This window comes from Lepidochelys kempii, chromosome 3 (genome assembly GCF_965140285.1).
Source record: "Lepidochelys kempii isolate rLepKem1 chromosome 3, rLepKem1.hap1, whole genome shotgun sequence".
Classification (NCBI taxonomy): Eukaryota; Metazoa; Chordata; order Testudines; family Cheloniidae; genus Lepidochelys; species Lepidochelys kempii.
The window spans coordinates 185,091,756-185,118,000 of record NC_136382.1 but is presented as its reverse complement, the minus strand read 5'-3'; the positions used below and the strand labels follow the sequence as shown (position 1 = coordinate 185,118,000).

At 44.0% G+C, this 26,245-nt stretch overlaps 1 protein-coding gene across 6 annotated transcripts; it reads left to right on the top strand.

Annotated features, from left to right (window-relative positions):
- Positions 1–24: 24 nt before the first annotated feature.
- Positions 25–26,186, top strand: LOC140909598 (uncharacterized). Of its 6 annotated transcripts, none has more exons than XM_073339256.2 (5): positions 25–559; positions 14,122–14,196; positions 14,719–14,851; positions 24,379–24,975; positions 25,557–26,186. In XM_073339256.2, exons 4-5 carry the CDS (start codon positions 24,417–24,419, stop codon positions 26,066–26,068), a joined length of 1,071 nt encoding a protein of 356 aa, XP_073195357.1. In that variant the 5' UTR covers positions 25–559; positions 14,122–14,196; positions 14,719–14,851; positions 24,379–24,416; the 3' UTR covers positions 26,069–26,186. The 6 variants fall into 6 exon arrangements, with proteins under 6 accessions (XP_073195357.1, XP_073195358.1, XP_078708445.1 ...); XM_078852319.1 differs by having other exon boundaries at positions 28–559; positions 24,591–24,975; XM_073339257.2 differs by lacking the exon at positions 14,719–14,851.
- Positions 26,187–26,245: the final 59 nt, after the last annotated feature.

Genomic DNA, 26,245 nt, shown 5'->3' with positions numbered 1-26,245 from the left:
CACTGTGAGAGAAGAGGCCTAGAAGTGTTTGGCGGAAGTGGGGTATAAGGGTTTGGGTTACAAAGGATGATGCTTTGGGGGAGAGGAGGGGGAAGAAGGAGGCTTTTGCCGGGGAGTTGAAAGCAGTAATGGTTTGTTCACAAGGGTTGCAAATGCCTTTCTTAGTGGAAGCAGAATGAATTATTGAATGACTGGTGGTAACAGCAGCAATATCTATGAAAGGAGTATAGATGTGTGTGCCTCTGGAAGAGGGTGGAGAGAGGGGTGAAGGTTTTGCATTTAAGAAGGGAGGCTAGATACATTTCCTTGTGGGAGGAGGAAAAATGTAGGGCGGAAATAATAATAGTGTAGGTATAGCTGGTGATCTCAGGGAGAGAAGTGATTAATCAATTCCTGGAGCAACAAAGTGAAGAGAGCAGCTATTTAGGCAGCTTGGGTTTATGTGAATCGTCAGAGAGCAGGTTAAGATTCCAGTTGCATCTGAGCTGAAGTCTCTACAGAGTCTGCTATTTTTGGTAGCAATGTGGAGCAGCAACAAAAGAGGAAGCCTGGTGGGAGAGTAAGTGTTCAGAACCTTCAGTTAATGTAATGTATAAAATGGTAGGTAGGGAGACATGAAATGATTGACTAAAATTCCTTGTGTGTATTGTGTGCCCTGGTAACTTTGTTAGATGTGTACATGGCCTCAATGGCTTGGGGTGGGGGTTTCCTTGGTTTCCACTCAATGCCTACCTATTGCCAGATCCTGTTTAGCAACTCTTCCATCCTGGCAATGTACATCTCCCTTTTCCAAATTCTCACTTGTATTATCTTTTGCTAAATATAGCAATATATTATCTGTCTTGTTCCAGTGTTTCAGACATACACTTTTTTAAATAATCACTACTTGTCATGGCTGGTATTCAACAGGGGACTTTAGACCAGAAACTGGTGAAATGAGTTACATTTATTTTTCTTTTTTATAAGATATGCATATCCTGTGGAAATGGTAGCAATAAGAGGAAAATCATTTGCTGTCTCCAAAGTTACTCCCTTAAGACTGTGGCCTCAATCCTGCAAGCACAAATGCTTTAGTATAAACACTTGAGTTGTTTCTGTTTACTCAGGTCCTGATCATGCAAAGCTTTCAACTATTTGTCTGAGCATCAGTAACAAACACTTGTTAACTATGCCAAGTGTAAGCAAATAGTGAAGACTAAAAACATGCTAGGCTGAAGGTAAACTTGTTCTACGTGAACAAATGGAGATCGCATAGGCTTTAGGAAACAACAGTTTTTCTAAAAAGCTCAAATCTGAATTCAAAGAATTTTCCTCTTGGTGTGTTTCGGGTTTAGCCTAATGGTAAAATTTAACTTAACATCTTTTTCTGACAACAAGATGCCATCTATTGAGTAGTATACTGTGGCCTGTACCATTTTGTTGCTTTGAGAAGTGGTCAACAAATCAGTATAGTTTTTCCTCTTGCCTAAAAAGAGCATTCTAACTCTGTCCCTTCCACTGAAAGCAGAGAGATGAGAAGTAAATGACGTTATTTTATTTGTAGAAAGATAACTTTATTTGTAGGAAGAGAAAATAACTTTCACTCAGAATTATTGCCAATATCTTATTTGGGTCTAGTCCACTTTGTCCATTCCAAAAAGGGTCTGAGTGCCTGCATGATTATAATTACACTGTTCTCAGAAGAAAAAATTCTTTGTGACAAAACTGCTTTCATTTAGACCTTGATCTAGTCTGCAGAATTTTACCAAATTTAAATCTTGGTTGTAAGGCTTCTGAGAAATTTTTTAAATGCTCTTATTTAAATCATTTGAATACTCTTGCTTTCATAATCACTTGGTTCTAAAACTCAAATGACACTAAGGTACAAACATGACTTCTGCAAACTTGCAAATCTTTAAATACAATATTGTAATTTTATATATGTACTTCTTATCTAACTGCTTTTTCCTTTAAACCTAGCTCTAATCTGTGAAATCTTAGTGTCCCAGGTTATTATTTAAAATTCTTCACTACCAGTATTCTCCTTTACTTTTAGTGCATTACTTTAAGTAGGCCCTACCATATTCTTGGCCATGAAAAACACATTACCAACTGTGAAATCTGGTCTCTCCCTGTGAAATCTAGTCTTTTTTGTGTGCTTTTACCCTATACTATGCTGATTTCACACAGGAGACCAGCGTTTCTCAAATTGGGGTTCTGACCCAAAAGGGAGTTGCAGGGGAGTTGCAAGGTTATTTTAAGGGGGTCACAGTATTGCCAACCTTACTTCTGCACTGCCTTCAGAGTTGGGCACCTGGAGAATGGCAGCTGCTGACCAAGGGCCTAGCCCTGCAGGCAGCAGCGCAGAAGTAAGGGTGGCAATATCATTCCATGCCATCGTTACTTCTGCGCTGCTGCTGGCGGCAGCTCTGCCTTCAGAGCTGGGCTCTCAGCCAGCAGCTGCAGCTCTCTGGCCTCCCAGCTCTGCTGGCAGTTCCGCTGCTAGCACCAGCGCAGAAGTAAGGGTAGCAGTACTGCAAACCCCCCTACAATAACCTTGCGTCATCCCACAACTCCTTTTTGAGGCAGGACCACTACAATTACAACAGCATGAAATTTCAGATTTAAATATCTGAAATCATATTTACATTTTTAAAAATCCTATATCCGTGAAATTGACCAGAATGGACTGTGAATTTGGTAGGGCCCTAGTTTTAACATATGGACATGAGCAGCTGAAAGGCAGTCTTCAGATCTATGATCTAATTTTGCCAGAATTAAATCAATTTGTCTGAAGCTTCAAATTCATAGGCTACCATAGAACTTTACTGAAAAAGCTTAGAGGCAAATCAGGGTGACCGGATACTTTTTTCAAATGAGGATCTCAAATATTGATGATGTGTTGGTTCAGGTTGAAACTGGAGCCTTTGACTAGTATTGGGGGTACCTGACAAAAATTAGTGATAAGCCATTTCAGTATACATTACGGCCTCTCTGAATTTTTGTTATAAGCAGTTTCCCTGTGTGTGTGTGTGTAGTTTGTGGAACCAAGTGGTTTGGTTTGGTGGTGAGGAGAATGAGAACTGAATGGGAGAGTGAATTGTGCTAGAGAATCACATTCTGGGAGGGGGATAAAACAAGCTTGTACAGAAACTCATGTTGCCAAGAAATTTTTACACTTTATAAGGTACCTAAATTAATTCCTGGCCAAAAAAAAAAAAACTTAACATCAAATTAAGATAGTAAACATTCATCAGTGACTTAAAGGAAAAAAGAATAAGAATACTGTAGTTTCTCCAGAATAACAGTAAAGCTTAGGCTGAATTTTTTGTTTAAAGATCACATTTTTAACACACCCAAACATTAGAAAGCTTGGAAAATTACAGTTAATTTAACCAAAATAACCTTAACTATAGCTGTATCTCTTCTAATAACAAAACCTGGAATCTACCCTGTCCTCCAGCAGTGGCCATCTTTATTGCATCTGTGGCTCTGAAAACTGAGATGTGATCTTAAACCAGTTTTGTTGAGAGATTGATCGTACCTATTGTAGCATTAAACCAAAGTGAACCTGTCTTTGCATGGGTTTAGTTACCTCCCGTGGCTTTCTTGCAGTCACTGGAAAAATACTTTTATTATTGTATTACAGTAACATCTAGAGACCCCCAACTGACTATACTAATTGCTGTAAAAACACATAGGCCATATCTATGCTAAAAGTGTTTCACCAGTATAAGTATATTAGTATATTTTATGGGCAAAGCATTTCTAGGCTATGTCTAAGCTATAGAGTTTGTGTTGGCGTAGCTATGCCAGCATAGCTCCCTAGTGTGGCCACTGACCCAAGGAGTTTTTCTGTTGGGGTAGGAGCACCACCTCCCCAAACGATAGTACTTTTCTGTCAGTGTACCTGCATTTATACTGGCGTTTTTATCAGAATAGCTATGTCAGTCAGGGGTGTGGCTTTTCCCCCCATGCCCTTGACTAGTGAAACTTGTATATCAGCATAGCTATAAGTGTGGCTGCAGCTATACCAGCAAACATATGCTTTTGATTGTATAGCTTATTCTGGCCCCCACTGCTCTCATGTGAAATTAGCTGTACTGGCAAAAGCATACTTTGTTAGCATAATTGTGTCTACGCTAGGAGCTTGTGACTGGCATAGCTGTACCAGCAAAAATTCTAACTCATTGCACCCCTGACTGACATAGCTATGCTGGAGAATGTTTGTTTGTAATGTAGACCTGTCCATAGTAAGATGGTCCTTGCCCCCAAACTGCTTAGTCCAAATAGGCAAGGCAGAAAAAGGGTGGGAAAGGAAATGTCCACCAAAGTGACCACAATCAAGGCAGTCATTTGAAACCACTGCCCCCAAAACGCAAAGGATTTCAAATGGAAATACATATTTTTTTAAACTTGTGATAGTGCTCAGAATGTGCTTGGTGCGATCTAAACACATAGTAAGCGATAGCGGCTGCTGCAAATTTCTTTATGCAGAAAGGGATACAGTAGACCAGCAGAGCATGAGGGTTCATGGCTGAAATGCTTGTTAATTCAATGTCTTTTTTTTTCTTTTGTTTATATTATCAACATTTAGTTATAGGGTACTGGGGTGACTTGTTTTACAAAAACCACCAAACAGCCTTCAAATAGTGGCTATTTTGCTACAACTATTGACTTTAGCTGGATTTGAACCAGTGATGTATCAATACCCAATCCTTGTGTAGCATTTTTCATCAGTAGCAGAGGGGCTGTCTTTCTAAGTTGCCGGGGGTGCTTGACCCCTGCCCCCACTCCACCCCCTTCCCCAAGCATGCCCCACCCTTGCTCCTCCTCCTCCTCCCCCTGGCACCTCCTGCACACCGCTGAACAGGTGATCTGAAGCCGGTGGGTGGTGCTGGGAGGGGGAGGAGCAGGAGCTTATGGGGAGGCTGCTGGCAGGAAGGAGGTGTTGGGGGGGGGGAGGGGGAGGAGCTGATGGGGGGAGGGGCTGCCAGTGGGTGCTAAGTACCCACTATTTTTTTTCCGTGGGTGCTCCAGCTGGGGAACACCCACAGAGTCAGCTCCTATGATCAGTAGCTCTCAAAGTGCTTTACAGAGGAAGTCAGTATCATCATCTCAATGTTACAACTGAGATCCAGAGAGGTGAAATGACTTTCCCAATATTCCTGTGGCAGAGTCAGGAATAGAATCCAGGTGTCCTGAGTCCCAATCCAGTCCTTTATCCATGAAGCCATACTGCCTAGTATGAAAGATTATCATTTCCAACATTGTTCTGAGCCATTCAGTCATCTTGACTAGAAATCTTCTATCAAGAGGATCTTTGGGCTGAGTGAACATGGGCTACTGAATTATTTTTTCACCCTCAAAGTGCATCTTCCAGGGACAGCTAAGATCATCCTTTCCTTTATATTGCGAGTTATATTTAGAATTAGCTGAATCCTGTGCCTCTGGAAAAGTAGTACTTCACTCTTTATATGCAGTTGTGTTGGTTTGTCTTTGCTTTGGCAACTCCTTTCCCCAGTTGCCTCTTATGTTCATGAAAGGAAAAGAACTTTTGATCTCAGGCAGTACATGTAAACCTTTCCACTCCTGCCAAACAAAATTTTTACAAAATATTATTTCTGTAGTTTACCTTAAAACCTATCTATTTTCCTAAAACTTTGCAAGTCAGTTTTTACCTGATGTTGGAGTGTAGTCTTTAGGGGAGTCTTCTGCTGTTACTGCGTGCTCTTGGCTTCTGAAATAAGAAAAAAAGAGGAAAAAACCCCTCAAACACATTGTTAAACAAATGGTATGTGTTCATATGAACATCATACAACAAAATCTGGTTTCGCTTCTTAGATTCTGCCCTAAGAAAAGATAAGTAGAAGTCTAAAGAATAATAATATTTTTTTAAAAAGTATATTTATAAAGGACTTCCTAGACCAACTGCAAAAAAGTAACAAATCTTGATGGAAATGATTGCTGAACTTAATTTGGAATCAAAACTACACTTTTAATCATTCTTTACAATCCCAATAGCATCACTGGGATTCAAAGCTGTTTTGGGAGTGAGTATTGTCTCTAACGAATCCATAAGAGGGGGATGGGGACAAGGACACAAGGTAGGATACTGAAGGCTCTTCCATCAGACTACTCCTAAAATAGATTCAAGAACTAACCAGACATTTTCTCTTGCCACTCTCACAACTGTCACAGAGCCTTCCAGTTCCAACGTTCCATCTTTCTTGCATAAAGAATCAAAGTAACACTTGAAAACGAAAGCATAAGAGAGGAACAAAATAAAACAGGTTGCTTGGGGAGGAACGCAATGTTTGGAAATACTCATATTTGTGCTGCTGGTCCTGTCTAACTCGGAAGAAATTTTGTACTGGAGCTATGCTGCCACAAGGCTATATGAGTCTGCAAGACAGTAGGGAGAGACAGAAGTCACTGTACAGACAATCCTGCAAAGCTACATCAAAACTACAGTAGCATTAGTGAATCTTATTATGTTCATGAGATTTGAGGGGTCTATCCCCCCTGCTTTTGTCAGGAGTGGGGGCAAACTCCACACTCCCTCACCAGAAGAAGCTAGCGAAAATCTGTAAGGGGAACACCATCTCCCCAGACCCCCTTCCACAGGCTTTCCTATGGCTAGGAATTATTTTTGACTTGTTTTCCCCCAACCTGTCAAGACTGGCTTGTATACCTCACTATAATATGAGGGGTAGAGTCTAATGTGTCTGCTGTTAGAGCACAGTACGTGTTACGAAGAAGAAGCTAGGCAAGTTATCTTTACGCTTGAATGGTCTAAACCACAAGTGAGCTTTGTAAACTAGTACACTGCTTATCATAACATGCAAGAGCAGAGGGATGATCTTGTGATTAACTGCAGAATCCACAGAGTGGCCTTTCATTTGATACCTCAAGTGGACAGAACCACTTTTTTAAAGATGTCTGACTTGTGTAAAATGTAGCTGGCGTATCTGTTTCTAGTCTCTGAAGACTGGAAGTCTCTGTAAAACATCTCACTCCAGAGAGGCTGATATAAGAAATCCATCATGAAACAGTTCCTGATCTCTTGATCAGTGGAATCGGCCCTTGATAAAAGCACCTGATCCCAAGTGTTGTGCCGTCTATGATCATAGCTTTCTTTCCTCAATCCTTACTATTTTCCCTACTTTATCTTTTTAAAACTAATCATGACAATCCGTATTTATGTGCTAACAATTGGGGGGATGGGTTGCATTTGTTGAACTAATGACAATTAGGTTTAACTGTGGTTTTATTTTTAAATCTCTGTGCCACCACACCACTATTTTCTCAACAAAGAACTAGCTTTGTATGGACACCATTCATTGCTTGTTGTTAATGTGTGTTCAGCAGTGGGACTCCAATTTGCAAGCTGATCTGTGCAGGCAGACTGTTTGTTTGCATAGATCACCTGAAGTATCATGGCCTAAGAGTATATTCTACTCCTGGGGAAATTCTACGCCATTGCACATGTGCATAATTCATGTGCCATGCATATTTTTAATTTTTTCTGCAGAAAACAGCTTCTGCTGGAAAGTTGTAGCAGTTCCACCTTTTGCCCACCAGAGGGCGGTGTGGTGCTAAACAGAGCAGCTGCCACAAGTTTTCAAAGATAATGTCCAATGGCTCTGCAATCACATCAGTCAACTCCCTCAGATGCATTAGATCCTGACCTATGGACTTGTGCATGTCCAGCTTTTCTAAATAGCCCTTAACCTGTTCTTTCACCATAGAGGGCTGCTCACCTCCTCCCCATACTGTGTTGTCCAGTGCAGCAGTCTGGGAGCTGATCTTGTCTGTGAAGACCGAGGCAAAAAAAGCATTGTGTACTTCAGCTTTTTCCACATCATCTGTCACTATGTTGCCTCCCCCATGCAGTCAGGGTCCCTTCTTGTTGCAAACATACCTGTAGAAACCCTTCTTGTTACCCTTCACATCCCTTGCTAGCTGCAACTCCAATCGTCCCTTGGCCTTTCTGATTACACCCCTGCATGGTCTAGCAATATTTTATACTCCTCCCTAGTCATCTGTCCAAATTTCCACTTCTTGTAAGATTCCTTTTTGAGTTTAAGCTCACCAGAGATTTCACTGTTAAGTCAAGCTGGTCACCTACCATATTTGCTATTTTTTCTGCACATCAGGATGGTTTGTTCCTGTGCCCTCAATAAGGCTTCTTTAAAATACAGCCAGCTCTCCTGGACTCCTTTGCTCCTCATATGAGCCTCCCAGGGGATCCTGCCCATCAGTTCCCTAAGGGAATCTAAGTCTGCTTTTCTGAAGTCCAGGGTCTGTATTTTGCTACTCTCCTTTCTTCCTTTTGTGAGGATCCTGAACTCAACCATCTCATGGTCACTGCTGTCTAGGTTGCCACCCACTTCTACTTCCCCTACCAATTCTTCCCTGTTTGTAAGCAGCAGGTCAAGAGGAGCATGGTCCCTAATTGATTCCTGCAGCACTTGTACCAGGAAGTTGTCCCCAACGCTTTCCAAAAACTTCCTGGATTGTCTGTGCATGGCTGTATTGCTCTCCCAATAGATTGAAGTCCCCCATTAAAACTAGGGCCTGTGATCTGGAAACTTCAGTTAGTTGTCCGAAGAAAGCCTTGTCTACCTCATCCTCCTGATCTGGTGGTCTATAGCACATGCCCACCATGACATTACCCTTATTGCTCTTGCCTCTAAACTTAACCCAAAGACTCTCAACAGGTTTTCTCCAGTTTCATACTGGAGCTCTGAGGAATCATACCACTCTTACATACAATGCAATTCTTCCACCTTTCCTCCTATACCTGTTCTTCCTGAACAGTTTATGCCCATCCATGACAGTGCTCCAGTCATGTGAACTGCCCCACCAAGTTTCTGTTTGTTCAATCTCATCATCATTCCTTGATTGTGCCAGGGCTTCTAATTCTTCCTGCTTGTTTCCCAGGCTTCTTGTGTTCGTGTACATGCACCTAAAATAACTAGCCGATTGCCCTACTTTCTCAGTATGAATCAGGAGGCTTCCCACCTTGTACCCTCCTCCTTGTGTTTCCTCACAGTATCCCACTTACCTCTGGGCTTATCCCCCGGTGAACCTAGTTTAAAGCCCTCATAAGGGCAAGTGGGGAAGGACACAATGGGGCAGGGGTTGAGTGGAAGTGGAGGCACAGGGCCACATGGGGATGGGGAGGGGTGCAAGGCCACAGGGGAGAAGTGGATGGCTGAGTGTGGGTACAGAGACACATGGGGAGAGGGGGTGCAGGGCTACATGGAGATGAGGGGAGGGGGCTGGCTGAGGGGATGCAAGGCCATATGGGGATGGGGAGAATGTGAGTCCAAGTGGGGGTGCAAGGACACATGGTGACAGGGGCAGATGTGCCTGACTGAATGGGAGAGGCTAGGGGTCAGCCAGAGTCTACATGGGGGAAGCTCCCCAAAAAACCCTATACTGTACTTTTTTCCCCACCCATACCCAACAACCAACCAAGTTCACATCCAGGTTCCTTCCCAGCAATTACTTCCCTCTCCCTCAGGTCTTCTGTTACCCCTGACTCCCCCAAGCCTTTACAGTGCTTCTGAAGGATGTAGGAAATACAGTTCTGTATTGTAGTTTAAATGAATTATTACTCAGTTCTGTATTAATATGCCTAGTAAGAAGTCTATTTGTCAAAAAAAAAATTGTCTATATTGTTTCAGGCATACTTGCTGACAGGTATTTTTAAACAAATGACCAAAAATAATTGCAACTGGTGTGATTATATTGTTGTTTTGACAAATAAAATATGCAGAATTTTGCAGAATTTTAAAATATTGTGTACAGAATTTTTAATTTTTTGGTGCAGAATTCCCCCAGGAGTAGTAATCTCAGATAATCTCAGCTGAGAAGGCAGTCCATTCCTCTGAGCTCAAGAAGCAAAATACCCTATTTGGAAAGAAAAGAAATGGGAAGGATATAAAATAAAGCGACTTATCAAGGATCCTTAGATTACTGTCTTATTTGTATTCCAATCTCATTGCTCTGGTGTAAGTCAACGCATGACTTTTACATTAGAAGATAATTCCTTATGCTTGCACTCATGAATTTGAGCTGTTCTCATTTTACAAAAAGAAGCTATAAGGAAAAAAAAGGCTATTAGTATAAGGAGGTTTGAATGAAGATTTTAATGCTATCAAGGGTGCAAACATGTCTATTAGAGAAGATTGTCTTTAATGTCCTGAGGTAGGAGAGAATACACTATCCATAATATGCTTTGCACGTCCGGAGAATTTATGAAAGCCATGTGATGACACCAGACAGCATTCTGTCATCAATCACCATTTTAATTAAAACTTATTTAATCCAAACTGTAAATTTGGGGCACAAAAAATCTGAAATCTAGGATGAATGGTGCAAGAGCTAGAGAATGTCATCTAATTTCATGCAACTGCAGGCACCTGTGTTATGAAACCAGCCTTCTTCTATCTTCTCAGGAAAAACAGTTGAAATTGAGGATAAAAGATAAGAATACAAAGCTAAAACTAGTTGTAAACTTAAAAAATGAAAAAGTGGTGATTTTTTTGTTTGTGCACGGTTGGTTTGTTTTTTAATGCACCACAATTAGTATTGTGAAGACTTTTTTCCTGGGTGTTTTCATCATCTTATTCTGATGGGATATGTCAAGGGGAGTCTTTTGGTTGATGTTAGTGAGAGTTGGATTAGGCCTATGGCCTCTGAAGTCAATGAAAATGCTCCTGTTAACTTGAAAGGGAGTTGGATCAGTCCTGCGTTAATTGCTGGTTTAAAAGGATGCAACTCCCTGGCCGTGCACATAGTCATGGATGCTGAAAAAAGAACCCTTTTATATTCAATGGCAAAACGACTACTTCACTGCAGAGTTAAGGTAGGGTGGTGGTACGTCGTCCCTTTGCAGAATGTTGAGTTGAGCAAGGTTCAAACTTCTGAATACTAAGAAATGCACAGTTATGGTTGCCCATGCAACCTTACCTCTGTCCTCTTTCAGCTATGCCCCCTTACTACCTTTACTCTGCCAGCTCCACAGCTTCTGAAATGTTCAAACTCTTCACCTCCTTTTACAACCCATTCAGTCTCATCCACAGCACTATTCATCTAACACTATTAAATGACAAAAAAGGGGGGGAGGGAGACTACCCATGCCAATGAGAATTATTTGCATACACTTCTATGGGTGTTAGTGTGCTAGGGTTCAGTGCTCCAGTTGTGCTAAAATGCTGTGGAATGTTGCTCTACTATTTTTGGCAGGAGTCAGAAAGGTGTTCCAGTAATTCTGATTGAGTTACCATTTCTTCTTCCAGAACAGGGAACGAGGTCAGGACCCTGACCTGACTCCCTACTTTATCAAGAGAGACAGTAGCTCAGTAACATGGGCAGCCCATACTGTGGGGCAGCAGCTGATCTCCTCATGCTAGCTCCTCCATCTCTTCCTTTCCAGACTGGGCAGCCAGAGTTGTGGGGAGTCTGGACTCAGCTCAGCTTCCATCTTTCATAAGAAGATAAGAATGGCCATACTGGGTCAGACTAAAGGTCCATCCAGCCCCATATCCTGTCTGCTGACAGTGGCCAATGCCAGGTGCCCCAGAGGGAGTGAACCAAACAGGTAATGATCAAGTGATCTCTCTCCTGCCATCCATTTCCACTCTTCTGATAAACAGAGGCTAGGGACACCACTCCTTACCCATCCTGGCTAATAACCATTAATGGACTTAACCTCCATGAATTTATCTAGTTCCCTTTTAAACACTGTTATAGTCCTAGCCTTCACAACCTCCTCAGACAAGGAGTTCCACAGGTTGACTGTGCACTGTGTGAAGAAGAACTTCCTTTTATTTGTTTTAAACCTGCTGCCCATTAATTTCATTTGGTGGCCCCAAGTTCTTATATTATGGTAACAAGTAAATAACTTTTCCTTATTCACTTTCTCCACACCACTCCTGATTTTATATACCTCTATTATATCCCCCCTTAGTCTCCTCTTTTCCAAGCTGAAAAATCCTAGTCTTTAATCTCTCACACCCTGCACCCTTTCCCTTCACACTGCACTCATACTAGGATCTGCACCTCCAAGTACAGATTGTCATTTGGTAGTAATGAGAAGACATTTAGGCAGTTGTACATATCACATCCTATGCTTTGCGTACAGAGCGAGCCAGTATGCAAACCAATTAGCTGGGTTCCACCAGCCTTGATTCAACCTATTCCCTGACCTCTTCACTGCATTCCCCACTACAACAAGCCCTCCTCCAACTCATGTCCCTAATGTCTTCACTCCTTGCTATACAAACATTTCTGTTGCTGTTACTTCCCCCTTTCCTCTAACCCCACTTGTGCAGTTTCTGGATTGTATTTCAGAAGGAGGGGATGGGGGAGTTTTTAGAAGGTCTGGTGAGAGAAATCACAGACAGCGTTTCTTCCAAAATACTCACCGTTTTATGACTGAGAGAAAGATCCTCTATCCAATAGATACCTCCTTACTCTGCCCATCTCCAAGGTGTCAGCATGGGAGTGTCAAACCTCTGTAGATGAGCAGGGGTCCTGATGCACATATCTGGGCAGAGAGCAGGGCTTAGATACTACTGGGGAGAAGGGAGCCCCTCCTAGCTCCTTTGCTCAGACCTTCCTCACAACTTGGCTCATGTGAGGGGGGCAGGGAGGAGCGGTCAGATCATTACAGATGACCAGAGAACCCATGGAGTCTGGTACACATGTGGGGGCAGGGAGTGGGCCTCAGGGACCCCCAGAGCCCAGCTTACATAGGGGAAATAGGAAGAAGGGCTCAGACACCCTCCCACACACCAATAGGCAAGCGCCCTCCAAAACTGGCTCACGGGGGGGGTAGGGATGGGGTCACACCTCTGTAGATGAGCTTGGATGGGGGCAGATTATGACACAAATGGAAGGGGAAAATGGGCCTGACAGGCACCCCTGCCTCTATTCTCCTCCAGGCCTCCATCATTGAGCCTCACATCCCTCTTCCTAGTGTCCCACCGCTGTAATACCCCTGTTTCCCATGCCTCCCTCATCTGAGCCCACAACCTCTTTCTCTGCTCCATAACTCCAGTCCCCTCATTGCAGCCCCAAACCCCTCTCTTCCTATTCCCCTACTTCTCTGCCTCCTAATGCCCCTCCCAGGAAGCATTCATGTATGTAAATTCCCCCCAAAATAAAATTGCCACCCAGAGCTCAGGAATTGCAGCAATCTCCAGCCACTCAGTCCAAAACTCCTTTTGTCTTAGGTAGGGGCCAGTGATTAGCTTATCCTTAGTTATGTTAATTGAATGGTGAGTTCACAGCCATCAATCCCAATGAAGTCTGTGATTCTGTGTGAAGTCTGTGAATCCTTGGTACCTCTCAACTTAATAATGAAATACAGTAGAAGAAAATTGGGTATGGGGAGGCTATAACTCATGAACCCCTTGGTCAAGTGACCCCAAATCAGGATCACTAACACCACCCTGTGCCTCCCCCATGAGGCACATCACATTTCAAAGCAATCTGAGTAACCATTCAGATTTTAGAGCACTGACGAGTCAAACTTTAAAGCATATAAAATACTGGGAATGGCATTTTTCTGTTTTGGTGCATGTACAGTGGAAAAGATATACATTTCTTAAATACTGTTCTCAATTTGGGTCTCCAAAAGTTTTAGTGGGTGCCATGCACTACCTTAGGTAAAATTTGACAGGTTGAAACCATTTTTACCTGCATCACCCACAGCAATAGTTTGGTATATAGCTCTATGCACAAAAACAAACCAACCACCTACAAACGTTTTGAAAAATGGCTGTGTTGTGGGGATTATATCTCCAGAACCTCTAGCTCAAATGATCTAAAATTTGGGTCACAAACCCTGTGTTGTACCCAGTTGAGGCACAGCAAATTTCAGAGGAATCCAACTGAGAATGTCCATTTTAGAGGACTTAGAAGAGTCAATCTGCCTGAATGCAGTACAAGGCTGTCATAAACATACAGCTAAGAGTATCATAAAATCCCTCCTTACTTGTAAAGAGTTAAGAAGCTCAGGTAACCTGGTTGGTATCTGACCAACAGGACCAATAAGGGGAGAAGATACTTTCAAATCTGTGGGGGAAGGTTTTTGCTTTGTTCTTTTTTGTTGGGTCTCTCCAGGTCAGCGAGGAATCAGGACGGGGAAAATACATCTCCCAAAGCCCTACTGGAACTAAGCACTAGATTACAAAAATTGTAAGTAAAGCAAGGAAATGCATTCGTTTATCTTTTGTTTTAGCTTGTGAATTTTCCGTGTGCTAGAGGGAGGTTTATCCCTGGTTTTTGTAACTTTTAAGTTTTGCCTAGAGGGAAATCCTCTGTGTTTTGAATCTGATTGTCCTGTAAAATTACCTTCCATCCTGATTTTACAGAGGTGCTTCTTTTACTTTTTTTTTCTTCTTCTTTATAATAAAGTTCTGTTTTTTAAGAATCTGATTGGGTTTTTAGTGTCCTACAAACCCAAGGGTCTGGTTTGTGCTCACCTTGTTTTTTTTTTTTCAAGCCTCCCCAGGAAAGGGGGTGTAGGCTTGGGGGGATATATTGTGGGAATAGGAACTCCAAGTGGTCCTTTCCCTGATTCTTTGTCTAAATCACTTGGTGGTGGCAGGATACCTCAGTCCAAGGACAAATAGAGATTTGTGCCTTGGGGAAATTTTTTACCTAAGCTGGTAGAAATAAGCTTAGGGAGTCTTTCATGTAACTTATCACCCCACACAGGAATCCATACAGGGCATCATCAAGCAATTACAACCTATACTTGATGGGGACCGCATCCTGAAAGAAATCTTTCCTGAACTCCCTCTCCTGGCCTTCAAACAATTCCCCAATCACACCAAGCTCATCATCAGAAGTAAGCCCTCCACAGACCAGGACACATCAATTCAAAGTGGCACCAGACCCTGCCATAACAGATGCAAGACCTGTAGGCGTATCTTCACTGCTACAATGATTAATACCCCTCACAATACTCATCCATGTGACATCCATGGGTCCACACATGCCTATCACAACATGATGAACCTAATTCCGTACACCAAATGCCCCCATAACAACTATGTGGGTGACACCAGACAAGCACTACACTCTTGAGTGAACTCACAGAAAAATGATAAAAGATAAAAACACCCTATCACCCAGCAGCAAACACTTTTCACAAAGGGGATCACTCCATCGCTGACTTCTCAGTCCTTATCCTCAAAGGAAACCTGCATGATGCTTTCAAAAGATGAGCCTGGGAACTTAAATTCATAACACTGCTATACAGTAAAAATCATAGACTCAACAAAGACGGTGGTTTTATGGCTCATTACAACAGTTTGCAACCTACTAACTTCCTTTGTCTTATTACTGAAGATGTAAATTGGCCACTTCATTTTAGGAGGTAGCCCACAACATATCTTAACCCCTTATGCTTAACAATCTGTCCCACCTTGTTTTTCGCTGGCAGTCTGGTTATCTTTTCCAGTCTTTCTAGACCTGAAGAAGAGCTCTCTGAAGATCAAAACTTCTCTTTTATTCCAACAGAAGTGGGTCCAGTAAAATATATTTTCCCATTTTGTCCCTCATATCTTGGGACCAACGGGCTACAATAACACTGCAAACACATAAGAAAAATGTGGGTTACCTAGTAGATCTCTTATAAATTAATTTGTTCTCTGTAACATCACTCAAGTAGGGTCTTTCATACCCTACAGTTATTCATGCAATTGGAATTTTGCCTGAGTAGGGAATGCAGTGACTGGGAATTGGTCCTGCTTTGAGCAGGGGGTTGGACTAGATGACCTTCTGGGGTCCCTTCCAACCCTGATATTCTATGATTCTATGATTCAGTGCAAGTCTATTATTTGTGGTTGTTGAAGGGGCTTCCATAACATTCTTGTGTGTAAATGAACCCAGGATCAAACAAAACTATTGTCCATAATAGGATTGTACTTCTAGTACAGGGATGGGCAAACTAAAGCCGGCGGGCCTGGTCTGACATGCCAGCGGTTTTAAGCCAGCCCTCAAGCTCCTACTGGGGAGCAGGATCTGGGGCTTGCTCCGCTCCGGCACTCCAGCAGGGGAGCAGGGTCAGGGGCCGCTCCATGTGGCTTGCGGAAGCAGCCGCATGGCCCCACTCCAGGGAGCAGGGTTGGGGGCCGCTCCACGTGGCCCCCCTCTGGCTCCTACGTACTCCAATGGCCCCCTCTGGCGCTCCAACATGCTGCTGCTTCCGGCAGCTGCTTGAGGTAAGTGTCGCACGGAGCCTGAAGCCCTGAACCTCTCCCCACACCCCAATCCCCTGCCTCAGCCCTGATCCCTCTCCTGCCCTCCGAACCCCTTGATCCCAGCCCGGAGCACCCTCCTGCACCCCAAACCCCCCATTCCCAGCCCCACCCCAGAGCCCACATCCCCCGCCGGAGCCTGCACCCCAACCCCCTGCCCCAGCCCTGAACCTCTTCCCACCCTCCGCACCCCTTGGTCCTAGCCCAGAGCACCCTCCTATATGCCAAACTCCTCATCCCTAGCCCGCACCTCTAGCCAGAGTCCTCACCCCCACCCCTGCACCCTACTCCCCCACCCCAACCTGAAAAACAGTGATCCCTTTGGAAAACTTCAGTTTCATCTCCAGAACAAATACAATGTCAGACTGCAAAAAAAAATTGATGTTTACCACAATACTGTCATCACTATACTCCTCTACCGCTGCAATATGTGGACTGCTTATCAGCACCACATAAAATGCTTGGACCAAGTCCAACTACAATGTCTAAGGTGGATACTTGGCATTAAATAGCAAGGTTTTGCTCTAAACACAGAGGTCCTTGATTTCTGCAACATCACAGGCATTGAAGATTTATATCTCGGATTGTGTGGTCATGTGGTCTGTATGTCTGACAGTAGAATATCAAAGTCTCTTCTCAGAGAATTGCAGGCTCGAACTTGTTTTAGAGGTAGATCAAGAAAACGTTACAAAGATACTCTCAAGGCCAACCTCCAGTCTTGCAGTGTTTCAGAGTAACAGCCGTGTTAGTCTGTATTCGCAAAAAGAAAAGGAGTACTTGTGGCACCTTAGAGACTAACCAATTTATTTGAGCATGAGCTTTCGTGAGCTACAGCTCACTTCATCGGATGCATACCGTGGAAACTGCAGCAGACTTTATATACACACAGAGAATATGAAACAATACCTCCTCCCACCCCACTGTCCTGCTGGTAATAGTCTTGCAGTGTTAACCTCAACACCTGGGAGCTCTTATCCCATCATAAGACTTAATGACAACAGCTCTGCCATCTCAGATTGAAAAACTTTGAGAGCTCTTGAGGATTGATGTAATCAAGTGGAAATGTGCAAGGCATAAAGCTAAAAGCAGTCCACATTCTGCTACAATTGCTTTCACCTGTCTGAAATTGGTCTTTGGTCTCATCTCAGGACCCACAATAAGTGACTGTAGCTCATCCATTAAATTCAACAGGAGACTCCATCACCATCAGTATGTGTGTATATTATAGGTGGAACTTGTAGCACTTCCTGTTATAAGGCCTTTTAACTTTAACCATCTAGGCTGAAATCTTCCATATTGCTTCAGCCTGAATTTATTTTGGAAACTTTCAGACAAAATGGTTCTGCCTTTTCTGAGACCAAAGCTAAGAAAAAGTCTATTGCTTTGCCCATTGTAAAAATTTCTGTTGATCTTTTGGAGAAGCTGTCATCAGGCCCAAAGCTTTGAAGACAGGGCTTGAAATTTGGCAGGGGGAGGTGGCATTTGTGTCAGGGATGTGCAAAAAGCCATCCCCAGGAAAATCCAAACAAATGTGACTAAGTTATAAGCTTTTGGAAAAAATGCAGTTTGCACATGCTCAGTAGAGCTGCCTCAGATTTTAGTAGCTAAATTCCCAAGATTCTCTCCATACCGGTCATGCGCCAACCTCGTGCTGAGCAGGTCTCCTCCTGTAACTGCATCTACATGTTGCTGTAGGCTGGGCTGGGGCCAGACTCTGGAACTGAGAGCAAAGAGACTCACTCCTGTGTTCTCAGTGCTGCCTCCCACCCCAGTGGGTCCAGGCAGTGTAGACTGGGAGTTCCCAGGCAAGAAGACTGGGAACTGGTGGGGGGAGGAGGGGGGAGACATCTAACAAGAGGAGCTGAGTATGAGGGAAGAATTGGGATTGGCTTGGTGAAGAGACTGGATGAGGATTCCAGACAGGGAGACTCAGACACTATGATTAGGTGTGCCCAGGAAGGGAGATTTGGATTGGGAACCAGTGGAGAAGGGGAATGTAGGTGTGGCAACAGAGCAACTGTAAGCCCTGTGGGCAGGGAGAGAGACCAACTGGACAAGGAACCAGGAAAGGTGGGGGGAAATGGAACTGGTTGGCTAGGAGACTGGGGACAAGGAGCTGATAAATTATTTAGAATCTGGCCTCCTTATATTGTAGGTTAATTTAATTTAATTTGTGGACAATATCTACTACTCCTGGGGGAATTCTGCACCACTGCGCAATGCAGAATTTTGCAGAAATTAACGTGCATACAGAATTTCCTTTCCCCTGTAGAAATGAGCTGCTGTGCTGCTGGCTGTCACTTGACCTGGCAGAGCCTATCTCACACAGAAGACACTGTCGGGAAGGGGAGGGAGCTAGAGGGTTCCTGGCAGCTGCAGTTCCCAGGATGCCCTGAGGGAAGGAGATGGCAGTGCGCAGGAAACTCCATGCAAGCCTGGGACCAAGCATCAGGCTGTTTCTCCCTCTGGATCCCTGGGCTCTGTGTGGGAGAGGGGTGGCTGTCTGGGCTGGGTCGGGTGACCAGATGTCCTGATTTTATAGGGACAGTCCTGATATTTGGGACTTTGTTTTATATAGGCACCTATTACTCTCCACCCCCGTCCCAATTTTTCACACTTGCAGTCTGGTCACTCTAGGGCTGGGGGTGGGTGGGGCAGCTGGGCTCAGGGTAGAGACGGTGCAGGTGTCTGGGCCAGGGGAGCTCCATGGCTGGACTCTGGGGGAGAGGAGGTATCTGGGCCGGGGCCCCCAAAACTAGGCTATGGGGGGGTTGGGTTTATTGCCTGGGGGGTGCACCATGGCTGGGCTCTGTGGGGAGGGGTTATGGGTGTCTGGCCCCCTTAGCTGGGCTCTGGGGTGATGAGGGGAAAGGGGCAAAGAAACAGGAATTGGGTTGTCATAAGCAATATTTATGTGGCTTTCCCCCTGATGAACAATCAATATATAGAAAATCTTAGCATATAAAAAAGCTGTCATTACATAAAGCATAAATAAGTTATTTAATGTTCAGGAACTTTGGGTTGATGAGTGAATAGTTTGCATTGAGCTACAATCATACTGTATTTTCCACTCCATGCATCTATTCACTCATCAACCCAAAGTTCCTGAACATTAAATAACTTATTTATGCTTTATGTAATGACAGCTTTTTTATATGCTAAGATTTTCTATATATTGATTGTTCATCAGGGGGAAAGCCACATAAATATTGCTATTACATAAAATAATTCAAAGCTAAGTCTCTAAAGCCAAAGAAGGACTGAAAGAGTATTCACCTAGATTGCATCTAGCCTGCAGTCTTCCAATCTGTTTATAAGAATCATCTCCCCTACTTACAGGTTCACAACCGTAAAATAGAGAATATGGAAATCTTGTTGCCTGATACAAGGACAGGATCAATATGTTCTAGTGACAGGTTTCAGAGTAACAGCCGTGTTAGTGTGTATTCGCAAAAAGGAAAGGAGTACTTGTGGCACCTTAGAGACTAACCAATTTATCTGAGCATAAGCTTCCTTGAGCTATAGCTCACTTCATCAGATGCATTGGATGCATGTTCTAGTGATATTGGATTGAAGGGAAGGAAATAAAGCTCTTGGCAAAGCACCTATACCTCTCATGGAAAAAGTTTCAGAGTTAGTCAAATCTCCCCTGCTGCAGTCTTATGCTAGATTCAGTCTTATGCTAGATATCAAGATAAATATTATTAATCACAGCAGGTATGACGTGTTTAAAGAATGAACTTAAAATAACAATAAAGAAAATAAGTGATCTGATCCATCAGATTGCATCTAGCCTGCAGTTTTTAAAACAAGTTGCCACATATTTCCTAATTGCAACCCACATGGGAGCTTTTCCAGGAGCACCAGAAGAGTGATGTGAAATCAGTACTGGCATTGGAAAATTCATCACAGCTTTACCATTGGCCATCTCACTGTCAGAGTATCTCTAATGTTATAGTCAAATGGGGGGAAAAAACAAAACTATAGCCTTGACTATGATGGAGATCAAGAGAAAATATTTGACTTTTGGGGTAAACAGAAAGCACAGAGAGGAAAGACCTATTTCATAGGAGCCAGGTACAGCTAAAGGGAGTGCCCTATTGCCTCACACCACATTGAACCTGCCAGAGGGATGCATCAGCTCATGATAGCCTGTCCACTCAGCTATGTAGACTAGTGCTCAACTAACTTTCTATTAGGAGCCCCAAACTGGTCCTAGTAAGCAGTCTAAAAAGTCACCAGGAGGTGGCAGCAGCACCTGCTGAAGCAGGTAAAAGAGCAGGTTCCCCAAGGAGGGTCATATTAGAGCCACATGGACTACTAGAGCCTCAGGGTGACAGAGAAGGTAGAATCATAGAATATCAGGGTTGGAAGGGGGTCATCTAGTCCAAGCCCCTGCTCAAAAGCAGGACCCATCCCCAATTAAATCATCCCAGCCAGGGCTTTGTCAAGCCTGACCTTAAAAACTTCTAAGGAAGGAGATTCCACCACCTCCCTAGGCAACGCATTCCAGTGTTTCACCACCCTCCTAGTGAAAAAGTTTTTCCTAATATCCAACCTAAACCTCCCCCACTGCAACTTGAGACCATTACTCCTTCTTCTGTCATCAGCTACCAGTGAGAACAGTCTAGATCCATCCTCTTTGGAACCCCCTTTCAGGTAGTTGAAAGCAGCTATCAAATCCCACCTCATTCTTCTCTTCCGCAGACTAAACAATCCCAGTTCTCTCAGCCTCTCCTCATAAGTCATGTGTTCCAGTCCCCTAATCATTTTTGTTGCCCTCCGCTGGACTCTTTCCAATTTTTCCACATCCTTCTTGTAGTGTGGGGCCCAAAACTGGACACAGTACTCCAGATGAGGCCTCACCATTGTCGAATAGAGGGGAACGATCACATCCCTCGATCTGCTGGCAATGCCCCTACTTATACATCCCAAAATGCCATTGGCCTTCTTGGCAACAAGGGCACACTGTTGACTCATATCCAGCTTCTCATCCACTGTAACCCTTAGGTCCTTTTCTGCAGAACTGCTGCCAAGCCATTCGGTCCCTAGTCTGTAGCGGTGCATGGGATTCTTTCATCCTAAGTGCAGGACTCTGCACTTGTCCTTGTTGAACCTCATCAGATTTCTTTTGGCCCAATCCTCTAATTTGTCTAGGGCCCTCTGTATCCTATCCCTACCCTCCAGCGTATCTACCTCTCCTCCCAGTTTAGTGTCATCTGCAAACTTGCTGAGAGTGCAGTCCACACCATCCTCCAGATCATTTATGAAGATATTGAAAAAACCAGCCCGAGGACCGACCCTTGGGGCACTCCACTTGATACTGGCTGCCAACTAGACATGGAGCCATTGATCACTACCCGTTGAGCCTGACAATCTAGCCAACTTTCTATCTGCCTTATAGTCCATTCATCCAGCCCATACTTCTTTAACTTGCTGGCAAGAATACTGTGGGAGACCGTGTCAAAAGCTTTGCTAAAGTCAAGGAACAACACGTCCACCGCTTTCCCCTCATCCACAGAGCCAGTTATCTCGTCATAGAAGGTAATTAAATTAGTCAGGCATGACTTGCCCTTGGTGAATCCATGCTGACTGTTCCTGATCACTTTCCTCTCCTCTAAGTGCTTCAGAATTGATTCCTTGAGGACCTGCTCCATGATTTTTCCAGGGACTGAGGTGAGTCTGACTGGCCTGTAGTTCCCAGGATCCTCCTTCTTATCTTTTTTAAAGATGGGCACTACATTTGCCTTTTTCCAGTCATCCAGGACTTCCCCGGATCGCCATGAGTTTTCAAAGATAATGGCCAATGGCTCTGCAATCACATCCGCCAACTCCTTTAGCACTCTTGGATGCAGCGCATCCGGCCCCATGGACTTGTGCTCGTCCAGCATTTCTAAATAGTCCCGAACCACTTCTTTCTCCATAGAGGGCTGGTCACCTCCTCCCCATGCTGTGCTGCCCAGTGCAGTAGTCTCGGAGCTGATCTTGTTCATGAAGACAGGAGCAAAAAAAGCATTGAGTACATTTAGCTTTTTCCACATCCTCTGTCACTAGGTTGCCTCCCTCATTCAGTAAGGGGTCCACACTTTCCTTGACTTTCTTCTTGTTGCTAACATACCTGAAGAATCCCTTCTTCTTACTCTTAACATCTCTTGCTAGCTGCAACTCCAGGTGTGATTTGGCCTTCCTGATTTCACTCCTGCATCCCCGAGCAATATTTTTATACTCATCCCTGGTCATTTGTCCAATCTTCCACTTCTTGTAAGCTTCTTTTTTGTGTTCAAGATCAGCAAGGATTTCACTGTTAAGCCAAGCTGGTCGCCTGCCGTATTTACTATTCTTTCTATACATCGGGATGGTTTGTCCCTGTAACCTCAATAAGGATTCTTTAATATACAGCCAGCTCTCCTGGACTTCTTTCCCCCTCATGTTATTCTCCCAGGGGATCCTGCCCATCAGTTCCCTGAGGGAGTCAAAGTCTGCTTTTCTGAAGTCCAGGGTCAGTATTCTGCTGCTCTCCTTTCTTCCCTGTGTCAGGATCCTGAACTCGACCATCTCATGGTCACTTCCTCCCAGGTTCCCATCCACTTTTGCTTCCCCTACTAATTCTTCCCGGTTTGTGAGCAGCAGGTCAAGAAGAGCTCTGCCGCTAGTTGGTTCCTCCAGCACTTGCACCAGGAAATTGTCCCCTACCCTTTCCAAAAACAGGTATTTTCACTGTTATAGATTGCTTCACTCTATTATGCCCAGATCTCAAAAATCTATGCAAAAACTCATTCATGTGAGGCTATAATTCATGTTCATTGGGGTGTACAACATGCACCCTTCCAAAAGAGCCTGATTCTGTATGGTACTGAGTGCCTTCAACTCCCATGAAATCAGTTTTCAAAATGATGAAATGCAGAAGAAGTGTGGAAGGTATATAAGTTGCATCATGCCTGGAAACAGAGAGGAATGAAGCCACATATCAGATTTATTTCTTATTTTATGTTTTTAATAAAAGCACAAGAAAGCAATACAACAGACATACACATAATAATACGTAGTACTCTCCTTGAGGCTGTATGTATGTTCAAAACTATTGATCTTCTGGAAATGAGATATTACAATTATAATTTATGAAAGAATAAAAATATAGTTACCAAAATTTGCTATATTTGGTCTAGGAGAATAAGTAAAGCAGAAGTTCACTGAGATTCCCTAAATAAAGGAGAAGACACGTCTAGTCCTCTATTTCCTTAAGAAACAGTAGGTGGCCGCAGCAGTGAAGCGAGACTATAAAAGCTGGGATGTGGTGGTCTTTCAAGAAAGTCAGATCCCATCATTATCATTATTTTATTATTTGCATCCAGAAGGCTCAGTCAGGTTTGAAGTCATATTACGGTACTGCCAACTCCAAGCATTCAAAAATCATGAGTCAGACCTAAAAAATCCTGAGATTGTCTTTTAAATCTTACTCTTCTTATAATGTTTAAAATGCAAGCAAGAAAAATAAACAAAAAAACCATGAAGATTTCCAGTTCTAAAACTCTTGCAAAGGGGATGTTTTTTTACCAAAAAGGGAAGATTATCTTTTAACTAACTTGTTCCTAAGTTACAGTGAAATTGGTTAAAACAGTGCAGTTCCATGGACAGAGAAACATCAAATAAATCAGACACTCACAATAAAAGAAATTGGGTGAAGGGGTTATATTTGTTTTTACTATTTATATTGTTATGGTTGGAGTCACCAAGTGGTGCTTTTACACACAGTTTTACAAGATCTTAGCCCTGGTCTACACTAGGAGTTGAGGTCGAATTTAGCAGCGTTAAATTGATTTAACCCTGCACCCGTCCACACGATGAAGCCCTTTTTTCCGACTTAAAGGGCTCTTAAAATCGATTTCCTTACTCCACCCCCAACAAGGGGATTAGCGCTTAAATCGGCCTTGCTGGATCGAATTTGGGGTACTGTGGACGCAATTAGACGGTATTGGCCTCTGGGAGCTATCCCAGAGTGCTCTATTGTGACCACTCTGGACAGCACTCACAACTCAGATGCACTGGCCAGGTAGACAGGAAAAGGCCCGCAAACTTTTGAATTTCAATTTCCTGTTTGCATGGTCACCTGCAGCTTGCCACGCTGGCCAGAGCTCATCAGCAGAGGTGACCATGCAGAGCTCATCAGCAGAGGTGACCATGATGGAGTCCCAGAATCGCAAAAGAGCTCCAGCATGGACCGAATGGGAGGTACGGGATCTGATCACTGTATGGGGAGAGGAATCCGTGCTATCAGAACTCCGTTCCAGTTTTCGAAATGCCAAAACGTTTGTCAAAATCTCCCAGGGCATGAAGGACAGAGGCCACAACAGGGATCTGAAGCAATGCTGCGTGAAACTTAAGGAGCTGAGGCAAGCCTACCGGAAAACTGGAGAGGCAAACGGCCGCTCCGGGTCAGAGCCCCAAACATGCCGCTTCTATGATGAGCTGCATGCCATTTTAGGGGGTTCAGCCACCACTATCCCAGCCATGTTGTTTGACTCCTTCAATGGAGATGGAGGCAACACAGAAGCAGGTTTTGGGGACGAGGAAGATAGCTCACAGCAAGCAAGCAGAGAAACCGGTTTTCCTGACAGCCAGGAACTGTTTCTCACCCTGGACCTGGAGCCAGTACCCCCCGAACCCACCCAAGGCTGCCTCCTGGACCCGCCAGGTGGAGAAGGGACCTCTGGTGAGTGTACCTTTTAAAATACTATACATGGTTTAAAAGCAAGCATGTTTAATGATTAATTTGCCCTGGCATTTTCGGCTCTCCTGGATGTACTCCCAAAGCCTTTGCAAAAGGTTTCTGGGGAGGGCAGCCTTATTCCGTCCACCAGAGTAGGACACTTTACCACACCAGGCCAGTAGCACGTACTCGGGAATCATTGTGGAATAAAGCATTGCAGTGTATGTTTGCTGGCGTTCAAACAACATCCATTCTTTATCTCTCTGTGTTATCCTCAGGAGAGTGATATCATTCATGGACACCTGGTTGAAAATAGGGTGCTTTTCTTAAGGGGACATTCAGAGGTGCCCATTCCTGCTGGGCTGTTTGCCTATGGCTGAACAGAAATGTTCCCCACTGTTAGCCACGGGGAGGATTGAGGGGCTAGCCACGTGGTGGGGGGAGGCAAAATGCGACCTTGGAACGAAAGCACATGTGCTGTGTATGTAATGTTAACAGCAAGGTTTACTGTGAAAGAGTCTAGCCATTGTTCTAGAAAATGTGTCTTTTTAAATACCACTGTCTCTTTATTTTTTCTCCACCAGCTGCATGTTTTTCAAGGATCACAGGATCTTCTCCTTCCCAGAGGCTAGTGAAGATTAGAAGGCGAAAAAAACACACTCGTGATGAAATGTTCTCTGAGCTCATGCTGTTCTCCCACACTGACAGAGCACAGATGAATGCGTGGAGGCAGACAATGCCAGAGTGCAGGAAAGCACAAAATGACCGGGCAGAGAGGTGGCGGGCTGAAGAGAGTAAGTGGCAGGCTGAAGAAAGGGCTGAAGCTGAAAGGTGGCGGCAGCGTGATGAGAGGAGGCAGGATTCAATGCTGAGGCCACTGGAGGATCAAACCAATATGCTCCAGCGTATGATTGAGCTGCAGGAAAGGCAGCAGGACCACAGACCGCCACTACAGCCCCTGTGTAACCAACCGCCCTCCTCCCCAAGTTCCATAGCCTCCTCACCCAGACGCTCAAAAACGCGGTGGGGGGCCTCCGGCCACTCCACCCCAGAGGATTGCCCAAGCAACAGAAGGCTGGCATTCAATAAGTTTTAAAGTTTTAAACTTTTAAAGTGCTATTCGGCCTTGTCCTTCCCTCCTCCACCACCCCTCCTGGTGCTTCTCTCCTCCACCACCCCTCCTGGTCTACCTTGGTAGTTATCCCCCTATTTGTGTGATGAATGAATAAAGAATTCATGAATGTGAAGCAACAATGACTTTATTGCCTCTGCA